At 40.2% G+C, this 25589-nt stretch overlaps 5 protein-coding genes across 5 annotated transcripts in view; 3 read left to right on the top strand and 2 right to left on the bottom strand.

The window, feature by feature from the left end:
• The window catches only part of mycbp2 (MYC binding protein 2), a 68250-nt gene extending 62803 nt beyond the window's left edge, over positions 1-5447 (top strand). Inside the window, exons 59-71 of the mRNA XM_010786394.1 lie at positions 529-812; positions 1105-1201; positions 1325-1444; positions 1539-1640; positions 1734-1862; positions 1949-2081; positions 2203-2306; positions 2429-2617; positions 2704-2811; positions 2956-3165; positions 3247-3354; positions 3771-3936; positions 4059-5447. Coding sequence (XP_010784696.1) covers positions 529-812; positions 1105-1201; positions 1325-1444; positions 1539-1640; positions 1734-1862; positions 1949-2081; positions 2203-2306; positions 2429-2617; positions 2704-2811; positions 2956-3165; positions 3247-3354; positions 3771-3936; positions 4059-4174 — 1866 coding nt within the window. The 3' untranslated portion in view covers positions 4175-5447. The remainder of the gene's footprint in view (positions 1-528; positions 813-1104; positions 1202-1324; positions 1445-1538; positions 1641-1733; positions 1863-1948; positions 2082-2202; positions 2307-2428; positions 2618-2703; positions 2812-2955; positions 3166-3246; positions 3355-3770; positions 3937-4058) is intronic.
• Positions 5448-6684: 1237 nt separating this feature from the next.
• On the top strand, positions 6685-14258 carry fbxl3a (F-box and leucine-rich repeat protein 3a). The gene is made up of 5 exons (XM_010786375.1): positions 6685-6945; positions 8191-8572; positions 8708-8830; positions 9530-9701; positions 10459-14258. Exons 2-5 carry the CDS (start codon positions 8192-8194, stop codon positions 11097-11099), a joined length of 1317 nt encoding a protein of 438 aa, XP_010784677.1. The 5' UTR covers positions 6685-6945; position 8191; the 3' UTR covers positions 11100-14258.
• cln5 (CLN5 intracellular trafficking protein) lies at positions 14257-18032 on the bottom strand. Its single transcript, XM_010786376.1, has 4 exons — positions 17857-18032; positions 16899-17073; positions 16204-16429; positions 14257-15576 (listed from the first exon to the last, which is right to left on the bottom strand). The coding sequence occupies exons 1-4, from the start codon at positions 17958-17960 to the stop codon at positions 15089-15091; spliced, it is 993 nt and encodes a 330-aa protein (XP_010784678.1). The 5' UTR covers positions 17961-18032; the 3' UTR covers positions 14257-15088.
• A 673-nt stretch (positions 18033-18705) lies between these two features.
• On the top strand, positions 18706-21382 carry LOC104958623 (ES1 protein homolog, mitochondrial). Its single transcript, XM_010786374.1, has 4 exons — positions 18706-18954; positions 19666-19837; positions 19950-20148; positions 20900-21382. Exons 1-4 carry the CDS (start codon positions 18763-18765, stop codon positions 21093-21095), a joined length of 759 nt encoding a protein of 252 aa, XP_010784676.1. The 5' UTR covers positions 18706-18762; the 3' UTR covers positions 21096-21382.
• A 70-nt stretch (positions 21383-21452) lies between these two features.
• On the bottom strand, positions 21453-24396 carry acod1 (aconitate decarboxylase 1). Its single transcript, XM_010786373.1, has 5 exons — positions 24379-24396; positions 24006-24167; positions 23461-23550; positions 23158-23357; positions 21453-22477 (listed from the first exon to the last, which is right to left on the bottom strand). The coding sequence occupies exons 1-5, from the start codon at positions 24388-24390 to the stop codon at positions 21517-21519; spliced, it is 1425 nt and encodes a 474-aa protein (XP_010784675.1). The 5' UTR covers positions 24391-24396; the 3' UTR covers positions 21453-21516.
• Positions 24397-25589: the final 1193 nt, after the last annotated feature.

Raw genomic sequence — 25589 nt, 5'->3', positions numbered from 1 at the left:
CTCAGCTGCTGTAACGGCTAACAGGCTAACAGGTGTGCAGGGGTGCGTCATATGCGAGCACCTTAAATGGAGCGCGATTTCCGCCAAAGATTTGGAAATTGGTCCTTGCGCAAAGCATTGTGGGGATTTTAAGACCGCGGAGTCTACACATGTGCAGCCTCGAAATTTCTCGCTAAGAAGTACGCCGGCCTCCGTAGAATTCCAAGTATGCTGGACATTGGAAAAGTCCTTCGGCGGCACTCAATGACGTAGCATACTTGAAATAGTGGCTCTGGAGCAGCCTTCCTCGACATTGAGAAACACCCGCTGTTTGATAACTGGCAGTCTTCTTCTTTCCTGTATTTCTTGCCTGTTTTTCATGCTGTTTTTGCCACATCAACGTGGTTTTGAGTTAGTTTTCAGGTTTAACATACTTTAAAATAATTAATTTTATAAGCATTTATTTTGTGCATACAAGGTTAAAGTTAATACCATACAAACCTAAACAAACTACTAACTTGTCTTCCATCTGATCCTTCTTTATCTCAGGTCACATCGTTGCTCAGACGCGTCCTCCCAGAGGTTACACCAGTGCGACTCGCCAGCATCATTGGAGTGAAGGCGCTGCCACCTGCAGACATCAGTGACATCATCCACTCCACAGAAAAGGGCGACTGGAACAAGCTCTGCATCCTCGACATGTTCCTGGGCTGCATCGCAAAAGCCCTCACCGTGCAGCTGAAAGCCAAAGGTACCACCATCGCTGGCACCGCCGGCATGGCAGCGGGCAAAGGGGTCACCACCGTCACGCTGCCCATGATCTTCAACTCCAGGTGAGTTTCTGATGGACTTATCGAAATATGTGGTACAAAAAAAAACATTGTGTCGGTGATGCTAAAGTCAAATATAATGTGCTATCTAAGGATAGGGCAAAATGTCAAGTAAGAATGAAAATCGATGACCCTCCCGCTAACTTCCTTGGTAATGGTTTACAGTCTACAAATCAATACCATGGTGGTTTTTTTTCGATCAGAATTTGGAGATGTTATTATTACTGTAGACTTTAAACATTAATTGCAATTTCCTTTGATTTTCATATTTATTGCCCCTTTCTTTCTTACTCAGCTACATCCGCAGGGGAGAGAGCCACTGGTGGATGAAAGGCTCCACTCCTCCTCAGATAGCAGAGATCATCATAAAGCTGGTTAAAGACATGGCAGCTGTAAGTTCTCTTTGTTTAAATCTTCCTTCCCCTTTGTACTCTCTGTGAGCCAAACTGCATATGGATACCCATTTGTCACACTTGGAATAGTACCTCTCTAAAACTCCTTTTTGCTGTTTTTAGGGACACCTTTCAGAAGGCTGGTCCAAAATCACCAAAAATGCAATAGCTGAGACCATCATAGCACTGACCAAAATGGAGGAGGAACATCGGTCTCCTGTACGCTGTATCGCCACAACAAGGGTATGGACTCAGATGTCACACACATACACAACACATTGATCTATTCTTACTGGGTATTTGTAACTTATACTGTATCCCCTATTGTGTCTTACAGCTGTGGCTGGCCTTAGCTTCACTGTGTGTGCTGGACCAGGATCATGTGGACAGGCTGTCCTCCGGTCGCTGGATGGGCAAAGATGGACAGCAGAAGCAGATGGTGAGAAAGAAAAACAATAGCTACACTGTGTGAAAAAGTATTTGACAGGTAATCCAAAATAACACATTGATTTCCTCTTCCATTGATCCACAGCCTATGTGTGACAATCATGATGATGGAGAGACGGCAGCCATAATCCTGTGCAACATGTGCGGCAACCTCTGCACCGACTGTGACCGCTTCCTCCACCTGCACCGCCGCACGCGCTCTCACCAGAGACAGGTGAGGGTCGGCTTGATCTGCTGCTGATGAGTAGTTCATGAATGCAATAAAACTGAGCTTTTGTTTCATTTGAATGTTTTTTGTAGGTGTTCAAGGAGGAAGAGGAGGCCATAAAGGTGGATCTCCATGAAGGCTGTGGGAGGACTAAGCTCTTCTGGCTCATGGCTCTGGCCGACTCTAAGACTATGAAGGCTATGGTGGAGTTCAGAGAGCACACAGGTAATGAAGCAGATCATGCCACTGCTCTTCTGATAGTAGATTACTATAAGTATTGTTGCTTATATGGGTCATCTGCTTAAGTTGCGCAGTTATATTTACAGTAATGTCATTATTTCTGTAGGTAAACCAGCCTCCAGCAGCTCAGACGCCTGCAGGTTTTGTGGTACGAGGAATGGGACGGAGCTGTCTGCAGTGGGCAGCGTCTGCTCAGACCCAGACTGCCAGGTAATAAGCATCAACTTCTCTGATTGAGCAAGTCTTATACACAAGATACATTTAAAGTAATATAGAGTTACAGTAGTGGTAAAGTGAACATGTTATATGTACTGTTGTTTTCTCCCCCTAAGGAATATGCTAAACTGGCCTGCAGTAAAACTCATTCCTGTGGACACCCCTGTGGAGGAGTCAAGAATGAGGAGTGCTGCCTTCCCTGTCTGCACGGCTGTGACAAGAACACTAGCTGTCTGAAACAGGATGCAGACGACATGTGTATGATCTGCTTCACAGAGGCCCTCTCTGCTGCTCCTGCAGTACAGGTAGCTCTAAATATACATGCTAGTCCATTATGGGGAAGAGTTTGTCTTTATTAAGCTTGCTCATTAACTCGTTGTGTTCTTCTCAGCTGGACTGCACTCACGTGTTCCACCTTCAGTGTACTCGTCGTGTTCTTGAAAATCGCTGGCTCGGGCCCCGAATCACGTTTGGCTTCATGTTGTGTCCCATCTGTAAGGTAAGATGTTACCTGAAGAAGTAGAGTGCTTACATGCTTTGTTAAGCAAAGCTACTGTGTGACTGTATGATTGATGTGTTCACAGTCTTCATTGGGAAATGCCTTTGCCACATACAGTAACCTTATTTTGTTGTTTGCCTCCAGAACAAAATCAATCACTTGGTGATCAAGGACCTGCTCGACCCCATTAAGGAGCTTTATGATGACGTGAGGAGAAAGGCTCTGATGAGGCTGGAGTACGAAGGTCTACATAAGAGCGAGGCGATAACTACACCAGGAGCCCGATTCCACAACGACCCTGCAGGCTTTGCCATGAACAGATATGCATACTATGTCTGCTTCAAGTGCAAGAAGGTACTATATAACATTAAGTCATATTTCAAATGAATGTTGGTCAGGAGTTGAAAATTAATTTATGATTGCCCTTTTACCCAGGCCTATTTCGGAGGAGAGGCTCGCTGCGACGCGGAGGCGGGACAGGGCGATGACTACGACCCCAGTGAGCTGATCTGTGGAGCATGCTCAGATGTCTCCAGGGCTCAGGTGGGTCGATTACTATAGCCAATAGTTTGGGCATTTTGGAAAAATGCACTTATTCTCTTTATCGCCAAGTGTGAGATGAGAAGATTGGTACCACTCTTGTGTTAATCCGCATACCTTTGCCCAATGACTTAACATTGGGGAAGCAGCTAGCCTACCTCAGTGACAACCTTGACTCTTTTAATCACTGCCATTTTGTAAAAAACAAATACCTAATTTTCACACTGCAGGGCAGCTCCTATGTTCGCTTATTTATGGTTTCAAGCATAACCTTTCTTCATCAGACTCATGTGGCCACTGTAAAACATGATACGGTCAAATTAAGAAATCACTTAAGCTGGGTATCTATTGTGACCATTTAAAAAAAATGCTGCTTATATTGACTCTTTCCCTGATGATTCTTGTTTACTTTTCACCAGATGTGCTCCAAACATGGCACAGACTTCCTGGAGTATAAATGTCGGTACTGCTGCTCTGTGGCCGTTTTCTTCTGCTTTGGCACCACACACTTCTGCAACGCCTGCCATGATGACTTCCAGAGGATGACCAGTGTCCCCAAGGAGGAACTGCCTCATTGTCCTGCAGGTGCTTAGCTATGCATTAACTTCTGTACAATTTTACATTTATCAGACTTTTTGCAAATACCAAACAGAAATAACTATTAAGAGATAATAATTGAGATGTTATCCTCTTCCTTTCTATCACAGGGCCCAAAGGCAAGCAGCTGGAGGGTACAGAGTGCCCTTTGCATGTGGTTCACCCACCGACGGGGGAGGAGTTCGCCCTGGGCTGTGGGGTGTGCAGAAATGCCCACACCTTCTAACCAACAGAAGACTTTTATTTGAAAACCAGTTTGTCTACTGTGATTTCTGGCTGCTGCTGAAGCTCAGCCGTGAAGCTTGGCTCTTGCATTGTCGGGTCTCCTGGACTGGATCAGGTTTCCTCCCTACGCTGAGAGTACTCAGGTCTGCTCTTCTACCAACATCAGTAACATGGGGCTCTGATACCATCCTTTAGATTCAGAGTTACCTGAATGGAAAAAAGGAACAATAGATTTTAAAAAAGAAGAAAAAAAAAGAAAATATCTTGTGACGTGTTTGCATGCGGCCGTTGTATTCCCTCGGCTTCTATAGACGTTGCACACCTCCTGATCACTGAAGTGTATCAATACCAGATTTAACATTGAATATGAGAGGAATTTGCTTAAAGGCAACTGTGGATCAGCGTGGGTTTAAAAAAAAAAAAAAGGAACAGGCCGTATTTCCAGCTTCCTAACTATACATTTAAATTTAAATATTGTTGTATGTAAACTTTTTTCGTAATCTTGTACAGTATTCTCCACTGTCAAGTGCATCATGGGTTGACGGACAAAAAAAGAAGGTGGAAAAGACTGTTAAGAATATTATGTTTGGGAGGAAAATAGTGTACGATTTATCTAATCTTGTATATATGATACTATTCAAAATAGCTGTATTCCGAAGTTGCTACTCTTCACTTCAGTTTTGTTTGATATTCTGGGTTATGTTTTGAGCCAGAACTTTTAATGAAGTGCAATACTGGGTGTGCCTCCTATTTTGCAGCTGTTTAACCTATGGAATGTATGTCAATAAAGCCACTGTACATTTTTATACAGTAGACAGTCGTAATTCCCCCTCTTCTTAATGTCAGATCTCTTCTGTTGTCTGGATATGAAAAGGTTGAGCCTGATGCCCGCAGTGAATGATAGTGGATGTAAATCTTATTTGGAGCTCTGTCAAAACATGAAAAATTACCAAAATCCTACAGTAATACAAAACAAACAAAAGACCTCGCAGTGAGACTGAATACGGCTGAGTGATACGAGGGGCCAGTCTTCACACCAAATACAATTGTGCACCTGTAATGTTTTTCCCTAGTAGGAGGCATCGGGATCGGGGGGGTCAGGGGAACAGAGTGTGGAAAAAAGCTGCTGTTATATAAAAGCTTAATACTTGTGAATCTGCTCTGTAATATCTGTGGTGGATGGAGTTGAATGGTAATAAACCAGGTTCTCTGTTTCGCAAAGTATACACTGTCATTCATGAGTGGTGACATTCCCATTAAATTACCTACAGTCACTGTTGGCCTTTGATTGTTTTATATGGAACACATGCAATGTAAAATCTAGCTAGAGACTCAAATTGTTCATTATTTCTGTAAATATATTATTTGAAAGGCTGAAAGAAACTATGAAAATATAAAAATGTATTTCTTGTGATGCCTGTACATCTTTTTAAGGGCTCCATTACATGCCGGTGTGATCCAAGTTTTTCCTAATATATGCATTTTTGCTGTTTGTTACCAAAATCCATGTTTGCATATGGGAGGAGAACTTGTGTACGAGGGCTTTGTAATGGGCTAAAGTTGTTCTATTTTAATGGTTGCTTTTGGATATTTTGCTTTACTACTTTTTATATTGACTTCATAAATATTGAGGTTAAGATATGAGCAGTGGTGTAAAGTCGCTAAGTACATTGACTAAAGTACAATTTTGAGATACTTGTACTTTACTTGAGTTTTTCCATATTTTGCTACTTTGTACTTTCCTTCCCTTCATTTATTTTTTACCTTTAGTTACTTTACAGATTTTTATCAAGATCTGAGTACTTCTCCCACATCTGGATATTAGTGACGGAGAGACATAAAGTTGAGGAATAAAACAATTAAAATAACCAAAGTAAACCGCTGAAAAAAACTGGAGTCTTCCGAGGAAAACATTTTCATAATCCAAATGGGGTTTTAAAAAAAAATAACACAGTACATGTATATTCATAAAGATTATAGCAACTGTGACATGAAGACATTTTGGTTTTTGCTTTGTTCTTTTATAAGCCCAGGAGTCAGGACATTAGGAAAGGGGTTTTAAAGAATATTATTTAAAGTACATTAAGTCTGAAAAGCTTTGGACACTTTCAACATCCTTTTTTCGTTGTGCCTTTCACAAATATATCCACAATTGCAATGCATAAAGCATAAATAGCATACTTTATAATTGTGTGTACATTATAACCTTCATCTCTATTACCTAATATTGAAGATACACCAAAAGCAGAGACTTTTAGCTGCATTTGTGCAATCAGAAACGGGTCCTCCTTATCCATCAAAAAGGTCTTCAAATAAATCCGCAACACTGTTTGTATTTGTGATATTCTCGTAGATTATATAGTTTGTATTATTTTTATAATGACATATTTGATTATTTGTTATCACTCTCGGGTGAGTCATTAACTGAACAGAGACGATCTTTACCAACAGCCATTTCGCATTGTATCTCCCATGATGCACCGCTGCTGTCACAACAACAACTCCTCGCCATTTCAGAATCAGGGGGGCCGAAACTCCCACCAAGGATTTAAGTCAACCTGTTGGATGAGCCAGACTCGCCGTGTTTATTCATTCAGAAGAATACCTCTTACCTCTTCTCTATCGTCAAACGGCTTAGTTGTTTTCTTCCGATGCGTTTTATTCGGTTGTCGCGAGTGAGCTTTTCCAGCTTGAGCCCGGGCTGAAGTGTCAAAAGTGTTGAACGGATTTTCCTGCTAACTGCTAGTCGGCTAGCTGAGTGTAAACATCAAGGTAGGATAGGTCGCCAAGCTTGTAAGCTGTGTGTGTTGTAGTTAATTAACTCTGTGCGTCATTATGTCAATCAAGTCTAGAGTATTGCATGGGAAAAGTGTCATATAGAGGTAAGGGTTTGCCTAATAGGTAGCTTGAAATATAATGTATTTTGGTTCAAACTAATAAGCTACTTAAGTTTACTGCTACTTGTATTTGCGCTGTCAATGTAAACAAAGTAATGCATTCAATTAACCTTTGCATTAATGCACATAGGAAAGTTAAATTGTCAGCTTTTTATTACAGAATTAGATGGTGTCCTGCTTTATATCAGTATATTGACGACTAGCGTTATATTGATGGCCTCCGGCTCATACACACATCACATCTTATACAGACACCTTTCTTCTAAAATAAGCAAAGTCAGATATCACAATACTGTGGGATTTAACAATTTCGAGAATGTGAGAATGACAGTGATTTTACATGAACATAATTATTTTGTTGTTCTAATTTAAGTCGTATATACATACACATTCAGATGATTCATCGTTAATCATGCAGTGCTGTAATGGTGCAAATATGCTGTGATAAGTATTGAATGACTAATGCAACAGGTTGTTTTTTATACACGGATTTATCCAGCATATGCGTACACATATGTCAATTACATAATATTCAGTTTATAATTTCCTTTTTGATACATGACAAGGATTCATCCATTCACATGTATAGCACACATCTTTATTATATACAAAATATAGTGTAGGCCTATATGGTATAGTATAATAATAAATATAGTGATTTGAGAGAATTAATTCCCCTTTTTAAGATGTGTTTAAATATTCAGATCAAGAATGTCGGGGGAATCAAATGAAATACAACTCAAATCTACAGAAGTCTATAGAGTCATTTTGTAAAAATGATATCTGTAAAACTCCTCAATAAACACAACTGGTTTGCAGTGTTAGATCTATCAATGTTAGGATCTGTCACGCTGTTCCAGGTGAAAATTAAAAAAATGCATGTACACGGTTAAACACATCAGTAGCATATATATATGCTATCATTTCTGATAGCCTACATACTATATATATATATATAGACACACAGAGACAACTTGTGTTTAAAACAGGCAACCTGAAACTAAGTCACTTTTTGGATCTACTTTCAAAATCGTTGAGTTTGATAATCAATATTGCTGCTGTGTAGTTTGACAGGCTTGTGCTTTGTGTTGCTGGACTATAACAAGCTCTATTTTTCCAGGATGAAGCGTATTAAAGGAGGAGAGGAGGAGAGCAAAAGCTCCACCAGTAAGAGCCCCACTGAGGTCTGCAAGAAGGTGCGGAAGCAGACGGACGAGGAGTCGGAGGCAGCGGAGGTCGGAGAGTTTTCGGGGATTGACTGGGCCCGCCTGCCTCAGGAACTCCTGCTCCACCTCTTTCAGTACCTTCCCCTGCTGGACCGGGCCTATGCCTCTCAGGTGTGCCGCAGGTGGAACCAGGCTTTCCACATGCCAGAGTTGTGGAGATGCTTTGAGTTTGAGCTCAACCAGCCAGCCAGCTCTTACCTGAAAGCCACACATCCAGACCTCATCAAGCAGATCATAAAGAGGCACTCCAACCACCTGCAGTATGTCAGCTTCAAGGTAACGGCAGAGAAAGATGTTGTGTGTCAAAACCAACGATTCTGGGCGTGTTCACAATTTGCTACGGCCATCTGGTCAGACATTGTTGTTTTAATGTTCCTGAGGTGATGATTAATCTCTGTTTGTACCTTCCAGGTGGACAGCAGTACAGAGTCTGCAGAAGCAGCATGTGACATCCTCTCACAGTTGGTGAATTGTTCACTAAAGACCTTGGGGCTCATCTCTACAGCCAGGCCCAGTTTCATGGAGGTTCCAAAGGTATAAATAGCACAAACACACAACATATCTGTGTCAGATTTTCAAGGAAAATCAAATAAAGCGAATGCCTTTCCATGGTGGATCATTCAGTGTTTGGCGGAGCCTGTTAATTGTCAGTGGACAGAATAGCGTTTGCATTCTCTTCTTATCAGAGGACGGGGCTGAAAAGCAGTCTCTGTTCCCATTCATTGCAAAGAACAAGGATTCCATTACTTCGAAGGCCTCAGAAGGACACATGATGTTGTCTGGGAAGTTTTATTTTGTCTCTCTTAGTGTACTGTGATCTTCTTCCTATGAACACTTGAAAGCCATTCTGTCCCAGGAAGTTATCACCAGTGTATTATATCATTGATTTGGTCATTAACATATGAAACGTTCACCTACATGTACAGTCAAGTTTATGTGGATCATACATACTTTCATACTAAGATAGGAAGTAAATATTGTCCAGTACAAACCTGAGAAGTCCATGAGGGTTACAGCAACCAAATGGATACAGAAAAAACGATTTTTAAAAGATCTGTGTGTTTCTGTGTGTAACTGAACAAAAACAAATATGCATAAATATGACTCACTGCACATATGGTCCACCATCAATCCCAATATAATTGATTTAAATATGCCCACTCAAATCTGAGACCTGCCATCTTGGTTGCTACTTCTCAAGCTAATTCATGATTACTCTTTGTCCTTCCACAGTCTCATTTCATCTCAGCTCTGACGGTGGTGTTTGTCAACTCCAAGTCGCTGTCCTCGCTGAAGATTGACGACACGCCGGTGGACGATCCGTCTCTGAAGGTGTTGGTGGCAAACAACAGCGACACGCTGAAGCTGCTGAAGATGAGCAGCTGTCCTCACGTCTCCCCCGCAGGTACAGTGAGCGCCCGGACTGCTGCAGCTGTTTCAGTGATCAGGTCGAGAGAAGCAGCCTCCTCATGTTTTTGTTTTGATATTTTCAAGCCATATTCACCTTGTACTTTCAGTCATATTTTTTATTTAGTTTTTCTGAATCACTTTTTTTTAGCCTTATTAATCTTATAATTTTCCTATCATTCTTCATCTTTCATACATTTTCCTGGAACTGTTTTTAAATGTCAGCTATGATAAAGACTGAAAAGATAAGATAAGAAGTACTTTATTAATCTGAATCTGGGAAGTGTTTGCGATGCAGCAGCATAAAAAGACAAGGCATTGTACATTAGAGAAATTAAAAGACTAGAAATAAACAATCCAAAATGTAAACATCTAAAATAGCATTTAAAAAAAGTAGAAAATATGTTGAAATACAAATTTAAAGCACCAAAATATAAAAGCAGGATATTATGTATACAGTACATTAAGTGTGTAAGAAATGGAATATTACATATTAATTGAATATAAATGTCAAACGTACATACATTGTGATTTTAAGTTGGTTATCCAAGAGAAGCTATGGAGCAGAGAGTTCTCTTCCAGCCAGTGGAGATTTGTTATATAGAGTTATTGCAGTAGGCAGGAATATGTTCCTGTACCGGTCATTGTGACAGCCTATTCAACTGTAATCTTGTCTAACAAAACATTACACATCATAAAAACCCATGATGAATTTGAGATCATTTAGAAAAACAACAAGCTGTCTATATTTGCAGGCATCCTGTGTGTGGCAGACCAGTGCCACGGCCTCAGAGAGCTGGCACTGAACTACCACCTCCTGAGTGACGACCTGCTGCTGGCTCTCTCCTCGGAAAAACACGTCCACCTGGAACACTTGCGGATCGACGTGGTGAGTGAGAACCCCGGCCAGCACTTCCACACCATCAGGAAGAGCAGCTGGGACGCCATGGTGCGCCACTCGCCCAAATTCAACCTGGTCATGTACTTCTTTCTCTACGAGGACGAGTTCGGCCCCTTCTTTAACGAGGAGATCCCGGTCACGCACCTCTACTTCGGCCGCTCCGTCAGTAAGGAGGTGTTGGGCCGCGTGGGCCTGCACTGCCCCCGCCTGGTGGAGCTGGTGGTGTGCGCCAACGGCCTGCGTCCTCTGGATGAGGAGCTGATCCGCATCGCTAAGCACTGCACCCAGCTGTCCGCCATCGGGCTGGGCGAGTGCGAGGTCTCCTGCAGTGCGTTCGTGGAGTTCGTCAAGATGTGTGGCAGGAGGCTCTCCCAGCTGTCCATCATGGAGGAGGTGCTGATCCCAGATCACAAATACTCCCTGGATGAGATCCACTGGGAGGTTTCTAAGCACCTGGGCAGGGTCTGGTTCCCCGACACGATGCCCATCTGGTAAAGAGAAGCCGAAGAGGCACGTCTAGTTTGTGGTGGCCTCCATGTTAGCATAGAAAAGCCTTTAAATGCTCAGCTGTAGTGGAATGTGTGGTGCCAACATGGAGAGCGTGAACTGAACTCCAGTCTGGAGTGTAGGGATGTGATGTCATTGCTACACAATGTTTTCATGCCATGCAAACAACCCCAAACATCTCTGCCTGTTAGCTTTACAATAGACTGTGGAACCCCCGCTTTGCCTGATCTGGAGACGGGACTCGCCAGGCGACTTCTTTATATTAAACAAACAGCACACAGAACAGAGCAGGTGGAAATATCCCACTAGAAAAACAATGTTCCTGTAACCATACATGTAGTTATACGGACATTGTTTCCTGATTATGATGAGAGATGTGTGTTTGTGTATGTATGCATATGTGAGTGTGTGTTTTTAACATTGTGGATTCATTTGGGAAGATCAGGTTCACAATTGCTTGTTGTTACACTACCGCTTGGCCTACTTCAATCCAGTCCAGCAGCTTGGCACTATTAACAAGATATCCCGTCTCCAAATGGCTGCAATGTTATGTGCACAGTGTGTGAGAAATGGTGTTTTGTCTCATGTATGAGAGTGTTGTAGGTTTAGTCTATTTGCACAGTTATTAAGAGACATATACCAACAATAGGAAACACTAAATTCAGTGCAGGAGAGTCCTCCCCGTTTATACAGATTGACATTGATACTCATCAGAGACAAAACAGAATACAGCACAACAAAATCTATACTCACAAACTCAAAAGAAAAGCAGATCTAGGATAAATAGATATGTGCAACCAACAGAAGAATATTGCTATATGTTTAAGATGAAGTGAGAAATGTATAACTGACGAATAAGGACGATAACGGTTTCAGTTTCAAGGGGAAGGATTCACTTGGTATTTAAGCAGAAGAAATTAAATTATTAAGAGTAGCAGTTTTGTGCTTTCCCTCCTCGCTTGATCTTCATAATAACACATGATGGTTAAAACAGTTAGACGTTGACTAAGGGAGAAGTGAAATGTGTATATAGGTCTATTTTTGTAACGTGAAGGTGTGCAGTATTGATTATTGTCATGGATTTTGTTGTTTTCTCTAAAGTATGTTGTTGTTTTTTTCTGCTACATGCAAACATTGGCTTGACGAATTATTTTCCCAGTTTTGTTTTAAAGAAGGTTTTTGCACCGTCTTACATTTCCCTGAGCACTTTACGTGAATACCAAATGAAAGTCAGGACAAAACATGTTATGTTGTCCTTTTTGAAAGCACAGAAACAGTATTTTATAAAGCCCTCATTTTGTAGTTCGACCCAGATTGTAATGATAATTCACAGTGTACTGAGTCAGTGCAGTATAGTGATGTTAACAAGCTATAATTACTAAGTAAGAACAGTTAATTCTACTTTAATAACCTGCACAGAAATGTCTGAATTTGGAGGTTGATATTGCTGCTTCGTAAATATTTTGTAGACATTTCTCTGCAGGTATTAGCTTACAATGCATGCTGGGAATGCATATATATTTCCTAAATAGTTTTTTTTGTCTTCGACTATGTGCCTGGCCATGCTCTAAACATTAGCTCTATGTTGTGGATATCTGCCCTCCTGTTAGCGCGTTAGCTCTGTATCGTGTATCGTAACGATAGGAGAGAAAGACGTGTTAGCAGATAAACATCAGAAAGCTAATGCTCCTCAATAACATGTGATTCTTTTTACTTTGGAGAGTCAGAAGAGTGAAACTAACTTTTTTTTCCTTTAAGAAGGAAGTCAAATGCATCTGTAAATAACGCTGTGTGTTTTATGATGAGTAGAAAAGCTATTATTTCTTTATCTCGCCCTCTGTCGGGGTTTTCTTAACCATCGGCTCGTGTCTTTAATAAATTCAGAGCGCGTGTTGTCCTTTTTTTAATGGATTATTTCATGCTGTTCTCACTAGAAAAGGTAAGCTGTAATTTATTGATATGGAAACTGCTTTTGTAATTAATTTGTGTTTTTATGTTGAACAAAAGAAGCAACTTTTATAACCAGCAAGCGGACCAGCAGACTTTATTTTACACCTCCACCTCTGTCAATATGTGGTTGTTGTTCAAACGTTTTAATTTACTACGACAAGCTTTGAATGATTCATCAACAAACGGTAACAAAGGAATGTCCTGCTGTTAGTCTAATACATTATTATACGAAAGCACAACAAACCCAAAGAAATGGCTCTACGTCCGATTTAATTTATAAAAAGTGATACTAACTTGCATTGTTGTTGTTTTTCAGTCACTTGTTCCAAATGTAGCATTATCTTAAGCCAATACAAACAAATTACTTAATTTTAATTATTTAATTCATTAAAACACTATAATTGAACATAAGAAGACACTTCATTTTAAAAGACAAAATAAAGTATAAAAATCTGCAAGAAAAAACAAGAAATTGCTATCAGTCAAATCATTAAGTGTGATTAAGGGATTTCACTGGACCCTAACCCTAACACAAGTCATCAGAAGTGGAAAAACTTTTGCACAACATGCATAACCCAGATTTGGATTTTTTTTTAATTCTATTTGTTTTTTCTGCCAGACTGCATTCCTTTGATCTATTTCTTTTTGACATGCCATGTACCTAAACAGTGGACTCATACTGAGACACTTGCTGCTTCTTAGTTTAATTCATTGATAACAGTCTGTTGATTAGTGTCGCTCTCTTTTTATATCACTGGCGGTAGATACCTGCGCTGACTGTCTGTGCTCGCGTGCATTAGCATCTCAGTGGTACGCTAACATATCTCCTGAATTAATGTTCCTTCTTTGTGCAGTGCATTAAACGGGTGCCGTGACAGCAGCTCTAAACTGAGGATTGTGTCTCAATGCTGTACTGGTTTAATCATTTTCATGTTGTCTTTATCGGACATTTCAGTTAAAATGCTGAACCGGATAATCTTCATGATGCCTCTTGTCAGTAACTGTTATTTTGACCTATGTTGTTCAGAGTCCTCCAGTAGGTTTCAGTAGCATTAAACTGGCGTTGACCATGCTGTCCTTTTAGTTTAGCTTCTGTAAGGCAAATGCTTTGTCTGATTTGCTTAACTGGTCACCTGTTTTCAAATGATTGTTTTGGACATGTGATCTTTTACCAGTAATAAAACATTTGTGAATGTACTTTTTGTATCTGTCTTTATTATCTTCAAACACTGCAGTCTTTACAACTTGTTAAATAAAACACACAAGTAGCATCCAAGAAATTGGGCAATACATAAAGTAGGAAAAGATATGAACAATGAAAATAAAAACTCTGTACATATATCTTAATCTGTACAAATCTGAATGCAAAACAACCTAAGGCTGGACCTGATGTGGTTATGTACTGTTGATACGATAACTAGGTTATTTTTTTTATCTGTGAAATGGCTGGTAAAATATAACACATGACAGTTCTCCACAAAATCAATCACCTCCAATAGTATTTTGTGTTGGTATTTATCATTACATTTGGTTAAAAAAAACTAAATTATCTCCCTACAGTCTATTTAGTAGCTTTTCTGGAGCTTTTGATCATATGGCATGACCTTCATCAGAAGATCGAGTTTGTGATGGTTCTAGATATACAAATGTTTTTTCTATCAAGCACTAAAAATAATTATAGTCAATCAGTGCTTTAAAATTAGAGGCTCAAATGCAGCAGTGCACCAGCAAAGGCATGGAAGAAGGGGTAAAACATTGATGTAAATAATTACAATTTTTAGAACAAAACCAAAAGGGTTGCAAATGTTTTACAAAGAAGGAAATGCTTTAACACAAATAAAAGATCCTTTAAACCCCAACACCTCTTGATAATCTAATAAGTGTCAATAATCAAGCAAAAATGTAAATGCTGGTATAAAACTATTTGACTTGAAGATTTGCAGCTTATCAGATTTTCGTTAAGATCTTGGGCTTTCGATAAAAAAAATGTTGCAACCATTCATGAAAACACTCGTAAAGGTTGTATATTAAGGCAGAGGCACCTCTTCATAGGTGATCTGTATATAGGGAGGCTTCATGGGCAGATGCCAGTACTCAAAGTTGTAGTAGAGGTAGAAGCTCTTTTCTAACACGACCTTCTCATACGCCTCCACCAGACTGACGGCAAAGTCTGGAAACGTCTGATGGGGTCTGAATGTGTGGTAAAATGTACGGATGTCCGCTGCCAGGTTCTTCAGAGCGGGCTGTCCGAAAATGCTGCTGTCGTTGCCGAGGTAGGTGGGCTCCCCGCTGAAGAGGTAGATCTTGGTGTAGTTGGTCTGTGATTTGCTGGAGAGTTTGGCTCCCAGCTCCGTGAGTTTCCTGTACGTGCGGTGGATAAACTGCGAGCAGTCGTAGGAGTCGAACCACACGGTGGCGTTAGGGCTGGGGTCGGAGCGGACTGTCCACGTCTCGTAGTAGATCCCCGTCTCGTTGTCATCCTGCACCCACTGGGTCATGTCGTTGAACTGGTTCCCTGGGAAAAGTAAAAAATACAATAAAAAATTAAGTCTTTTAATACTAGTAATACAAAGTGACAAGCAGGAAGTCCAACTAAGGGAGCCTGAATACGTCACAAAACTGTCTCAGAGATTTTTTTTACCAGTATTCTTCTGCCTTTATTTGATAGTGATAGTGGAGAGAATAAGGAATGTGAGGAAAAAGAGTGAGCAAATGAGAAGCAGCAAACCTTCCAGCCACCCGGGAAACAAAACGATGACTGTTTAGGGAATTTGCACACATGCGGTATGCACACTAACCATTTAACAATCGCTCTGTCACTGCAGTTATTAGCAGAAAAGGTCTTTGCTAGGGCCTATATTCAGCTGGGATCCACACCATTACGAAGGTGTACTGTATGTGGGACTCACTCACAAATAAACTGCAAAATATTTGACGTCATGTGGCTTATATGTGCATTTTTTATAGTTTTATTACAGCAAGGAGTACATGGGATTTGTTGCAACCGATAAAATGTGGATAATCACCAGCCTTATCTTTTAATGTTGTTAGATATCAGACCTGAAGTTCCAAAACTAACTATAACACTGTATTGGTATTGTCTTTGGTCTGTATGCGAAGTGTGTACTAGCAAAAAAGTTACCTGTAAGTTCTCCTATTTTCTCCAAGGTGCCATTTTGGGACCAGTGTAAGTCCTCGATGCCTTCGAAGAAGCAGGCGGCGCCCTGGTTGCACCAGAAAGGCGCGTACTCCTCGGGCCGGATGTGAGGGAAGGTGCAGTTCCCCAGCTGGAACAGCTCATACCACTCCACGGTGAAGTTACTGCCTGTTTCTGAACTGCTGAACCCAATGGCATCATGCATGATATGCTGGGAAGACAACAGAAGCATCATACTGGCTTTTTAGTAGACATGGTGGAAAGATGAACAGCTGTGTTTCATTAATAAACTCACAGGTGTTACTTCTCTTATTACAAGCCTACTACAGTATTTATAATTACCTTTCTGTGTGAGATGTATCACATGATCACATGACATGGAAGCTATTGAAAATAAATGCAGTGTAAAATCTATTCATGAAACATCAGTGATTAAAAAATACATTTACTATATATATTTTGTGCATAATTTTCACTAGGAAGTTAACATGGAGGTACTAAAATAACATGGGTTTTGTGCCATTCAAATAGTAATTTATTATAAGTAACTCAGTTCCAAACCCTGTGGTACAAGCATGGGCAGGGTCTGTGAAACTGAATGTGAATGTCTTGAAACTCAAACCCTGACATTATTGTGGTGAGATCTCAGCAACGTGATAACAAGAGAGTTTAGTACCTACCAATTTCCCCAGTAAATCTCCATACTTGAATTCCCACACAGGAGTTTGCATGCGGTAAACTGAGATGACGTCGCTGTCTCTCATGGAGGGGAGCCGTCCATCCCCGTCTCCGGTGGGACAGAACGGGAAGAGAGCTTCACAGAAAGAGTCTGCAGTGGGACGACTGTCAACCCGTCTGTGGAGAAGGATTGTATACATAACTTTATTTAATTTTTTTTAGTTGTTTTAATTTCTTTATTAAGGAGTGCAGATTTAACAGACAATTCAACAATTTTTCACATTTCCAGGTTTTGGTTTTCTTATTAAAAGGAAATTGCAGAACTAACCCTGTATTGTTACATATAAGAAAACAAACTGAATCTAGAAAGTAACTGGCAAGTAAAGTTGTTTAGGCATTTGTATTGAGTGTTGAGTCTGTAAGTGGTTATACAAATATAACAATTATATGCACAGGCATTAAAAAGATACATTGTAAATGTGTACACAACTAATAAAGACACTATTCTCTTTTAAATGTGTAAGAACAATAACTCAGTGAGAAATAAAGGAAGGAAAGGGAGAAAAATAGCAAGTAAAGTAATCAAATAAATGTAAAAGATATGTGTTCAGAAAATGAAAGGAGTGAGGTAAAATACAAACACATAGCTATTTACTTTCGGCTGATTCAATTAAAATGTGAATCATATGCGACTTAAATGAGATTTCCTAGGTGCTCATTCACACATTCCCAAGAGACCAAAGTTTCCGAAGTCATGTGAACGCACCAGACGTGATACAGTTAACTGATTTCACATCAGCAAAAAGTCAGAATAATAATCAATAATGTTATTTAAGACCAAGTCAGTCTAAAAGGTCAGAAACGATAATCGGAACAAATCTTGTGTAATTTTAACTTTATTTTCTAGCTGTCCCATGACTTCACGGAGCAGAAACAGGATATAAAAGTCTGTATTTTTACCTGTAAGGAACGGGCCACTGCTGCTGTGCATTATTCCTGAAGTGAGCAACAACATGGAGAAACAGGAGCAGGTTCAAACACAGAACAGAACCCGTGTGAGACATGATAAAAACTCTAAAACTGACTGAAAATGCAGAAGTTACGGAGACAGATTTCCCATGATCCTTCCCTTCTGAGCGGACTTCCTCATTACCGGTCACATGGTTTTGTTGATTATCCGAGATCACATGACAGGAGTTTTTTGTGAAAGCAAAGTTGAACAAAATGTTGAAATAAGTAAATAAATACATACAATCATATTTGATGGAAAAATATGTATCAATATTTAATTAGCTTATTTATTTTAATCTCTTATGCTCATTTACCGGTGTTTATTTTTTATTACCATGTTACTTTTGGGCCCTGATGACAAAAGACTAATTGTGACAGTGACACAATTATATAGAATAAATAACTTACTATAAATATAGGAAATAAAATAAATAACAATGGAACAATGAATCAAACAACTGACATTTAAATTAATCAATCAATCGACTAAAAATAAAAACAAAATTAGACTATTAATTATTTTAAAAAATCTACTTCTGTACCTCAATAATTTTGAATGTATTAACATTTAGATTTTTGGTTTTCTAAGCAGTCTTATTATCAACATGATTAAGAAAGGCAAAAGACACAACAAAAATAAATAAACACATACAATCTGCCATTGAACTATTTGGTTTGATGATGTCAAAGGAGCAATTTCATTTATTTCAGAAGAAACTCAAAATAAAAACCCTAAAGATAAGATGCAACTGCAGGCTAGGACACAAGATGGCGATGAAGCTCTGGGAAACCGCTGGTTAGTGAAAGAAAAACAACCGTAGAAGAAGTGTTCGTCCTCCTAGCTGACAGTCCGCTATGCTCACACTTCTACACTGTGGTCGTAACGTACTGACATTCAGGACCATTCAGACAATAAACAAAAGTTACTACAGCTCTCAGATGGCTAAGCGCGTGGCTGTGGTTTTGGCTGGCTGCGGAGTTTACGACGGTACTGAGATCCACGAGGCCTCCGCTGTCCTGGTCCACCTGAGCAGGGGGGGTGCGACTGTAAGTTTGATAGTACAGCTTTCACATGCAACTGCTAAGGTGGCTGTATGCTATGTTGTTTATCTCACAGTGCATTGTTCGACCCACTCTGGCTCTGTTACACAACTAAATTACACACATGTGCTTGTGCATAATGGTTTGAACCGATATGTAGGTTTACAAGCATCAAAACAAAACTCACATGACCATATTGTGTGCTTTGTAAGAGTTATTGGTTGTGGAGTGGGAGGAACTCGTACGTTACTCAGATGGTATACAATAAGGAAAAATAGTTCCGTGTAGAAATGTTTAAGAATCAAGTAAAAGCCCTGCATTCAAATATAAGGTGTTATTTGATTTTTTTTCTCCCATTAGTGAATCCAGTCCTTGTTACCTTATGAGACCAATCAATTAGGTCTTGTACCTTCCAAAGTTGCCTTTATTTTAATGTATAAAACTCCCACTTTCCCAGACAAATGCATTAATTAATTAGTTGTATCAAGTCATTGGCAACAATTCGGACAACTTATCAATTTACTGTATAATTAATCATTTATTAATATATTTTGGTTATGAAATGTTGGTTTGACAAAACAGGCAATTGGCTCACATGATGTTGGTAATACTTTTACGAAGAAGACACTAATCATTATTGCGTGTCCTTATGTTGTCTAGTGTTAGTATGTTTTTATGTTATGAAATGAGTCCTCCCTTTTGCTTTATCCACTACAGGTAAACATGTTTGCTCCCAACATGGAGCAGATGCACGTTGTGAATCACCTGAAAGGCGAACCGTCAGAGGAGAAGAGAAACGTGTTGGTGGAGAGCGCGAGGCTGGCCCGTGGAAACGTGCAAGACCTGTCCAAGCTCAGCGTCAAAGACCATGACGCTATTATAATCCCAGGTTTGATCACAACACGATAAACCTCCAATAAAGGACAATCTACATCATTTCCCGCCCTTGATCTACAACTGCTTGAATGACTCAAATAATCCTTTTTTCATAATGATTGTAGGTGGTTTTGGGGCAGCAAAGAACCTCTGTACGTGGGCGGTGAAGGGGAAGGACTGCTCCGTTAACGAGGAGGTGAAGGCCGTGCTGCAGGCGTTCCACGGCGAGGGAAAAGCCATCGGCCTCTGCTGCATCTCACCTGTCATCGCTGCCAAGGTGTTTCCTGGCTGTGAGGTCACCGTCGGGATTGAGAAGGATGACAAGTGAGTCTAACTTCCCTGTTTCTTTGGAAATACATTGAAAGCAACAAAGACATATTCCTTGTGTTGGTACACCTACAACAGTGCTGATCTTGATTAATATTGTATATTTAAGAATGTTGTGGTTCCATATACTGTAAAGCTCTATTAAGTCTTATAGGCTGTGCTGCTTGGAGCTGAAGACTATACTGACTTGTATCTCTCGCTCTCAGCTAGCGTATTGGGATACATTAGCAGCTGCTAGCTTAACACAAGATGCATTGTTCGTAATTTAGGAGCCACGTAATGCATAACATCAAGTAGTGCAATGCTTATTTGTTGGGGTACACTTTTACCTTCTTATTTTATTATTTTGCAATGTCACTCAAAAGAAGTCTGATAAACAAAAATAGGTTTTTTTTGGGAGAAAAAACAAGATGTGAAGTTCATTTTTTGTCCTAAACGCAAAGTTGTACTTCATAAATAACCGGTTCTGTCTAAACTGCTGCCGTGTCTGATTTCGTAGCAAAAAAGCTTAAATATTTTTGGAAAATGTAAGTGTGTTCAAAATCAGAACCTGCTTGCATATCTGCATTGGAGCAGGTTCATAATTCAATATCATAATGAGCCTTAAAATAGTAACACAAATCTTTACATGTTAATGGTTTCCATCTTTAAGCCTATTTTTCACATGTCCTTTCACTATTCACTGAAAAAAACGTGTATTTCCTTATAAGCAGCTGAACATTGTGTGGTGCTTCTTTCTCTCTCTCAGGTATCCCAACACCACCGACACCGCAGCGGCCATCACCGAGCTGGGCTGCAAACACGTGAACAAGAGCGTCAGCGAGAGCCACGTGGACGAGAAGAACAAGCTGGTCACCACCTCTGCGTTCATGTGCGAAGCTCCAATACACGAGATATTTGATGGAATTGGCACGATGGTGCAGGACGTGTTGAAACTTGCTTGAAATGGCTAATGCTCAAAAATGGAGGCTGTCGTTTTAGAGAGCTTAACAGTAGCTGCCTACTGAACTAACTGATATAATAATGATACAGTAACTCCAGGATTAAAAGCACTTCCAGACATACTACTTAAATATACACATTTGTAGCAGTAATGTGCACTATATGTTCTGATTAATTGAAAAAAGAATCTCCGTTTGAAGTAGTGATTTAGTAATGTGATGTCAATGCAAATCACATTTTCAACAGCAACTAAGTTATTGTAAAGAAAATGCAATAAAATGAAAAAAAACAACTTTTGCTGTTCACTTTATTTCTTACCCCTTGGAAGAAAAATGATCAATACAAATATTTACATTATGATTCTTGTGTTTAAAATATAAAATGTCTTCACACTCGACTCGGTACATCATTTTAATCGCATATTTACAATCTTTGCAAGCTGTCACACTGCTCCTGTTGACTGCTTGTCAACCTGAGATATGAACCCAGGATTGAGCATTCTCTCACTCTTTCCATGTTTCCTACTACGTCGATCAGGCCCTCCACCCCCTCTGAACACAACACTGAAGAAGCATTAACACTGAACTTGTCCTCCAAATCCTCCTGACTCAGTGGCTTCCTCCAGTGGCCGTAAAAGGTATCACATCTGGCTGCGTAACTCTGCCCCAGATCTGTTTCTATCTCAACCTCACAGTACATCTTGTCAAAGCTGGGTCGGTTATCTTTAGGGGTCTCCATTTTCACTTTGGAGAGGAGCTCCTTCAGTGCAGGCCGGTTCATCTGAGCTTCACTGAAGGAAGACACGGTCACTTTGTTATCCAGCAGGGCGGAGGAGGCGTTGAACTGAAATGAGTGCCTGGCTTGGTGCTCTGTGGAAGGCAAGGGGCAGTCGACATACTTGGAGGGAGGCACTCTGAGTGTGACCCTTCTGATCTGCCTGAGGTCAAAGTTTCTGGCCGTGTTTTCAAGCTTTGCCCGGGCTGCCAGCGCTGCATCCACAACCCACTGCATCCCCAGGTGAGCAGGGATGCGTTTGAAGGCTATATCCTGGTCTTCCAGCATCCATTTAAAGTCACCAGAAGCAGGAACTGTCATTGCTGAAGGACTGTAGTCTTTGTAGTAAACCCCAAACCCACTGGGTATATCCAGGATGGCTGGGTTCCCCTCCAGTCCCATCTGGGCCAGCTGGGCGGCCTCCAGCCCTCTGCGAGCAGCGTTCCCGATGTGGAGAGGTTTGGTCTGCGTGGCAGCGTTGGCCAGAGGGGCCCCGGCAGAGGAGGCTGCGATGGCCAGAGCGTGGATGCACTCTGTGGGGGACAGACCCAGGAGCTTAGCTGAGGCTGCAGCGCTGCCCATTACCCCAACTACACTGGGGGGGTGGAATCTGAGAGAGGGGGGAGAAGAGGAAGGAAGAGAAACAAACCAAGAGAACATATTTGAGTTTAAAACATTGATAATTAAGATCAGAGATTAGTGATTGAATAATAAATTGTTATGTAATCGATGAAGTCCTTGAACAAATATTACATTTATTGAGTTTATAAAGTTATTACTGAAGGATTAGCTGGGTTTCACTTGCTCTTGTTTTGTTTGACAAAACAAGCAGCTTGTGAATGGGAAAGACAAATAGTGAATAATTCTTCACTATTTTTTTGACATTTTATAGACTAAAAATGATTATATAATTGATCAAATAAATAATCAGCAGATAAAATATTGGCCCAATAAGTTAGTTTGAACCCTATCTGATTCTTCTGGCAAAAACAACCACCTTTTTCTTATTTATTTTCTACATTTATTTCCTTGGTGTTAGACATTTGTGTCTGAGATTTCTGTTGGCACTATTTGCGGGGTTCACAACGCTACAGCATGGGAACAAGTATTTTATTTAAAAATAATCAACAAACCTTGCTGTTTATGAAAACTCTTGAGAATGAGGTTTATGATTTTTGAGGTGAGGTGTTTCTGGCAAGTGATGTTTCTGTTGGATGTATTTTTTAATGCTGTGATTGGACATACATTTGCATATTCTCTGATTTTGGTCGATATTGCAGAATATCTCACCTCTCAGGGATGTTGAAGGCCTCTCTGGAGAACCTCAGGAGTCGGCCCTGCACTTCAATGCCCACATTGAAGGCCAGCAGCAGGTCCAGACCGGAGGGCCGGCTGGGCAGCGTCTCAGCGAGGGCCAGCAGGGCGGGGAGCACGGCCCCCGAGGGGTGAGTAGCCGGGTTCCACGTGTCGTCAAAGTCCATGGAGTGAACCTGTTACCACACAATGAGACAGAACAGATCATCGGAGGTCAAACCACCACATCATCTGTATGTTTTCTATATTTTATGATGTCATTTATTTGATTGAGCTTACCGCTATGCCATTGACAAATGCAGCGTAAGTAGGAGGAAGAGTGATCTGGGATTTACCCCAAACACTGCTCCTCTCGTCAGACTTGAAGGACTGTAAGCAGACAATATTGTGAGGATCAGTAACAGTACAAATGGATGTTACTCTAAGCTTGTTGTTAATTTCTATCAAACAATTATAAAACAAATGGCAGCCAAAAAGGGAAAATAACTAACAGGCCTGAAGAAGCACAGGAAGCAGAATTATAATGACATAATCTAATTAAAAAAAGGAAACTAATCACAGTACAATCGATATATTTGACAGGTGTTAAAGACAGTAGCTTAGTATTTTAGTTTATTTTGACACCTTCTTATGAGGGCAAATAAAGAGAGATTTAATGGTGACAGTTTGATACTAAGACAACAAGATTTATAGTATTTGGAATGCTTCTTAAGTAATAAATCATCTTCATTTTTTCTCATTATTTTTTTTTTTAAATGATGTTATACATTGCCATATTTGAGCAGGTTTAACATACCCACACACAGTAGAGCAGTTTACTGTACCTGGCTGTACGTGAGAGCCTTGTTAAAGACAGCTGTCCTGCTGCCTATTAGCCCAACACCCAGGGTGTCCAGCATCATCCTTTTGCTCCTGCTAATCACACCATCTGTCAGCTTGGTGGTGTTTAGAGCATGGATGGCAGCGCCAAAGCTCTCTGTAATACCCTGCAAAGGTGAGACAGGGCCAGTCAGATCAAATGCAAACCACCCCAGAGAGAGTGCAGTGGTAAAGGATCGAACAAGTACAAGTATTTCAAAAATATGCCTAATATATGATATTAAATACTCAATATGTCACTTAATTTAATTTAAAATACTTAAAAAACCAAAAAAAAAATAGATAAAAGACGAAAATAAACATAAAAAACAAACATACCTTACGTAACATTGTTTGGAGCAAATGTCTTCAAGTGAGCAAACATTGCAGTGCAGCCGACTTTTATAGGTAATCACTCTATCTGAAGGCTGGTCTACCAACTTTCCAAAGTGGCTAAAGACCGACACGATGGGAAGTAGGAACTTTCACAATGACTAGACGGGGTCAAACTAAATCAGTTGTTTCTGCAATTTCTTGAAAGCCATATCTTAGAAAATTAAAGAAGTGGTATAAAACAGCCTATGTTAGTTGTGTTTGCGATGGATGCATGTTATAAAGGAAATCACAGACGAAAGAAATACAAATCATCACAGTGAACTGTTGGCTATTATTAAGTCTGCTGAAATATATAATAATAATAATAATAATAATAATAATAGTAGTAAGATTACTTTATTTTTGTATTAAGTGACCATCTGACTTGGGCAGAGCATATTATCTGCTGTCTTTCACAACAAGTTCTTAGATGACAGATAGTGGAAATTCAGCTCTCAGCAATGGGAAGTTTTGAACAGGGAAATGAGCCTCAACCAACAAATGGGCAGCACATGACAAGAGGATGTGCAATTTCAAACAGCTGGGAAATCTATATTTACAAACCACACACTTTGACCGTAGTTGTTTAGAAAGATTTAAGTCTGTATTTATACACAGGAGGAATAACCCTCACTGACCTTGCTATAAATAACATGTTCCTCAAATACTAATTTTCCAATAAAAGTACAAAATGTTTGTATGGGCAGGTTTGCATCACAATGCTGCATCTTAAGCATTTCATGTTTATAAGTAACGTTTATTAGTATAGATGGAGTCAAATGTACAACATTTCCCTCTGGCAAGTGAGGTGGAAACACGGGAAGCTGCACACAATTAATATACTCAATGTAAAAGTATGTTGAAGTACAGCAAAAATGTAAATGTAGTTACATCCATCCCACCACAGCTAACCTTCTTGACTGATACCCGACATATTCAATTAGAAATTTGAACCTTGATGGTCAGTATTTTTGTATCTCCTAAGTTGTTCAAAGGGCTGTTTGAGAGTTATCTGTCCGTGTGTGTGTGTGCGCGCGCGCATGTGTGTGTGTGTGTGTGTGTGTGTGTGTGTGTGTGTGTGTGTGTGTGTGTGTGTGTGTGTGTGTGTGTGTGTGTGTGTGTGTGTGTGTGTGTGTGTGTGTGTGTGTGTGTGTGTGTGTGTCGTGTGTAGTAGA

This window comes from Notothenia coriiceps, unplaced genomic scaffold (genome assembly GCF_000735185.1).
Source record: "Notothenia coriiceps isolate Sejong01 unplaced genomic scaffold, NC01 NC01_scaffold00029156, whole genome shotgun sequence".
Classification (NCBI taxonomy): Eukaryota; Metazoa; Chordata; class Actinopteri; order Perciformes; family Nototheniidae; genus Notothenia; species Notothenia coriiceps.
Note: the sequence above shows the minus strand (reverse complement) of the source record. Positions and strands in the feature narration are given on the sequence as shown.

Coding starts and splice junctions, on each gene's coding strand:
- fbxl3a (XM_010786375.1), top strand. CDS start 8,192: ATGAAGCGTATTAAAGGAGGAGAGGAGGAGAGCAAAAGCTCCACCAGT. Junction 8,831..9,529: donor GTTTCATGGAGGTTCCAAAG/GTATAAATAGCA, acceptor GTCCTTCCACAG/TCTCATTTCATCTCAGCTCT. Junction 9,702..10,458: donor TCCTCACGTCTCCCCCGCAG/GTACAGTGAGCG, acceptor CTATATTTGCAG/GCATCCTGTGTGTGGCAGAC.
- cln5 (XM_010786376.1), bottom strand. CDS start 17,960: ATGTCTCACACGGGTTCTGTTCTGTGTTTGAACCTGCTCCTGTTTCTC. Junction 17,074..17,856: donor CAGTGGCCCGTTCCTTACAG/GTAAAAATACAG, acceptor CCTTCTCCACAG/ACGGGTTGACAGTCGTCCCA. Junction 16,430..16,898: donor GAGATTTACTGGGGAAATTG/GTAGGTACTAAA, acceptor TTGTCTTCCCAG/CATATCATGCATGATGCCAT.
- LOC104958623 (XM_010786374.1), top strand. CDS start 18,763: ATGCTCACACTTCTACACTGTGGTCGTAACGTACTGACATTCAGGACC. Junction 18,955..19,665: donor TGAGCAGGGGGGGTGCGACT/GTAAGTTTGATA, acceptor TATCCACTACAG/GTAAACATGTTTGCTCCCAA. Junction 20,149..20,899: donor GGGATTGAGAAGGATGACAA/GTGAGTCTAACT, acceptor TCTCTCTCTCAG/GTATCCCAACACCACCGACA.
- acod1 (XM_010786373.1), bottom strand. Junction 23,551..24,005: donor AGGCTCTCACGTACAGCCAG/GTACAGTAAACT, acceptor GTCTGCTTACAG/TCCTTCAAGTCTGACGAGAG. Junction 22,478..23,157: donor GCCTTCAACATCCCTGAGAG/GTGAGATATTCT, acceptor CCCCTCTCTCAG/ATTCCACCCCCCCAGTGTAG.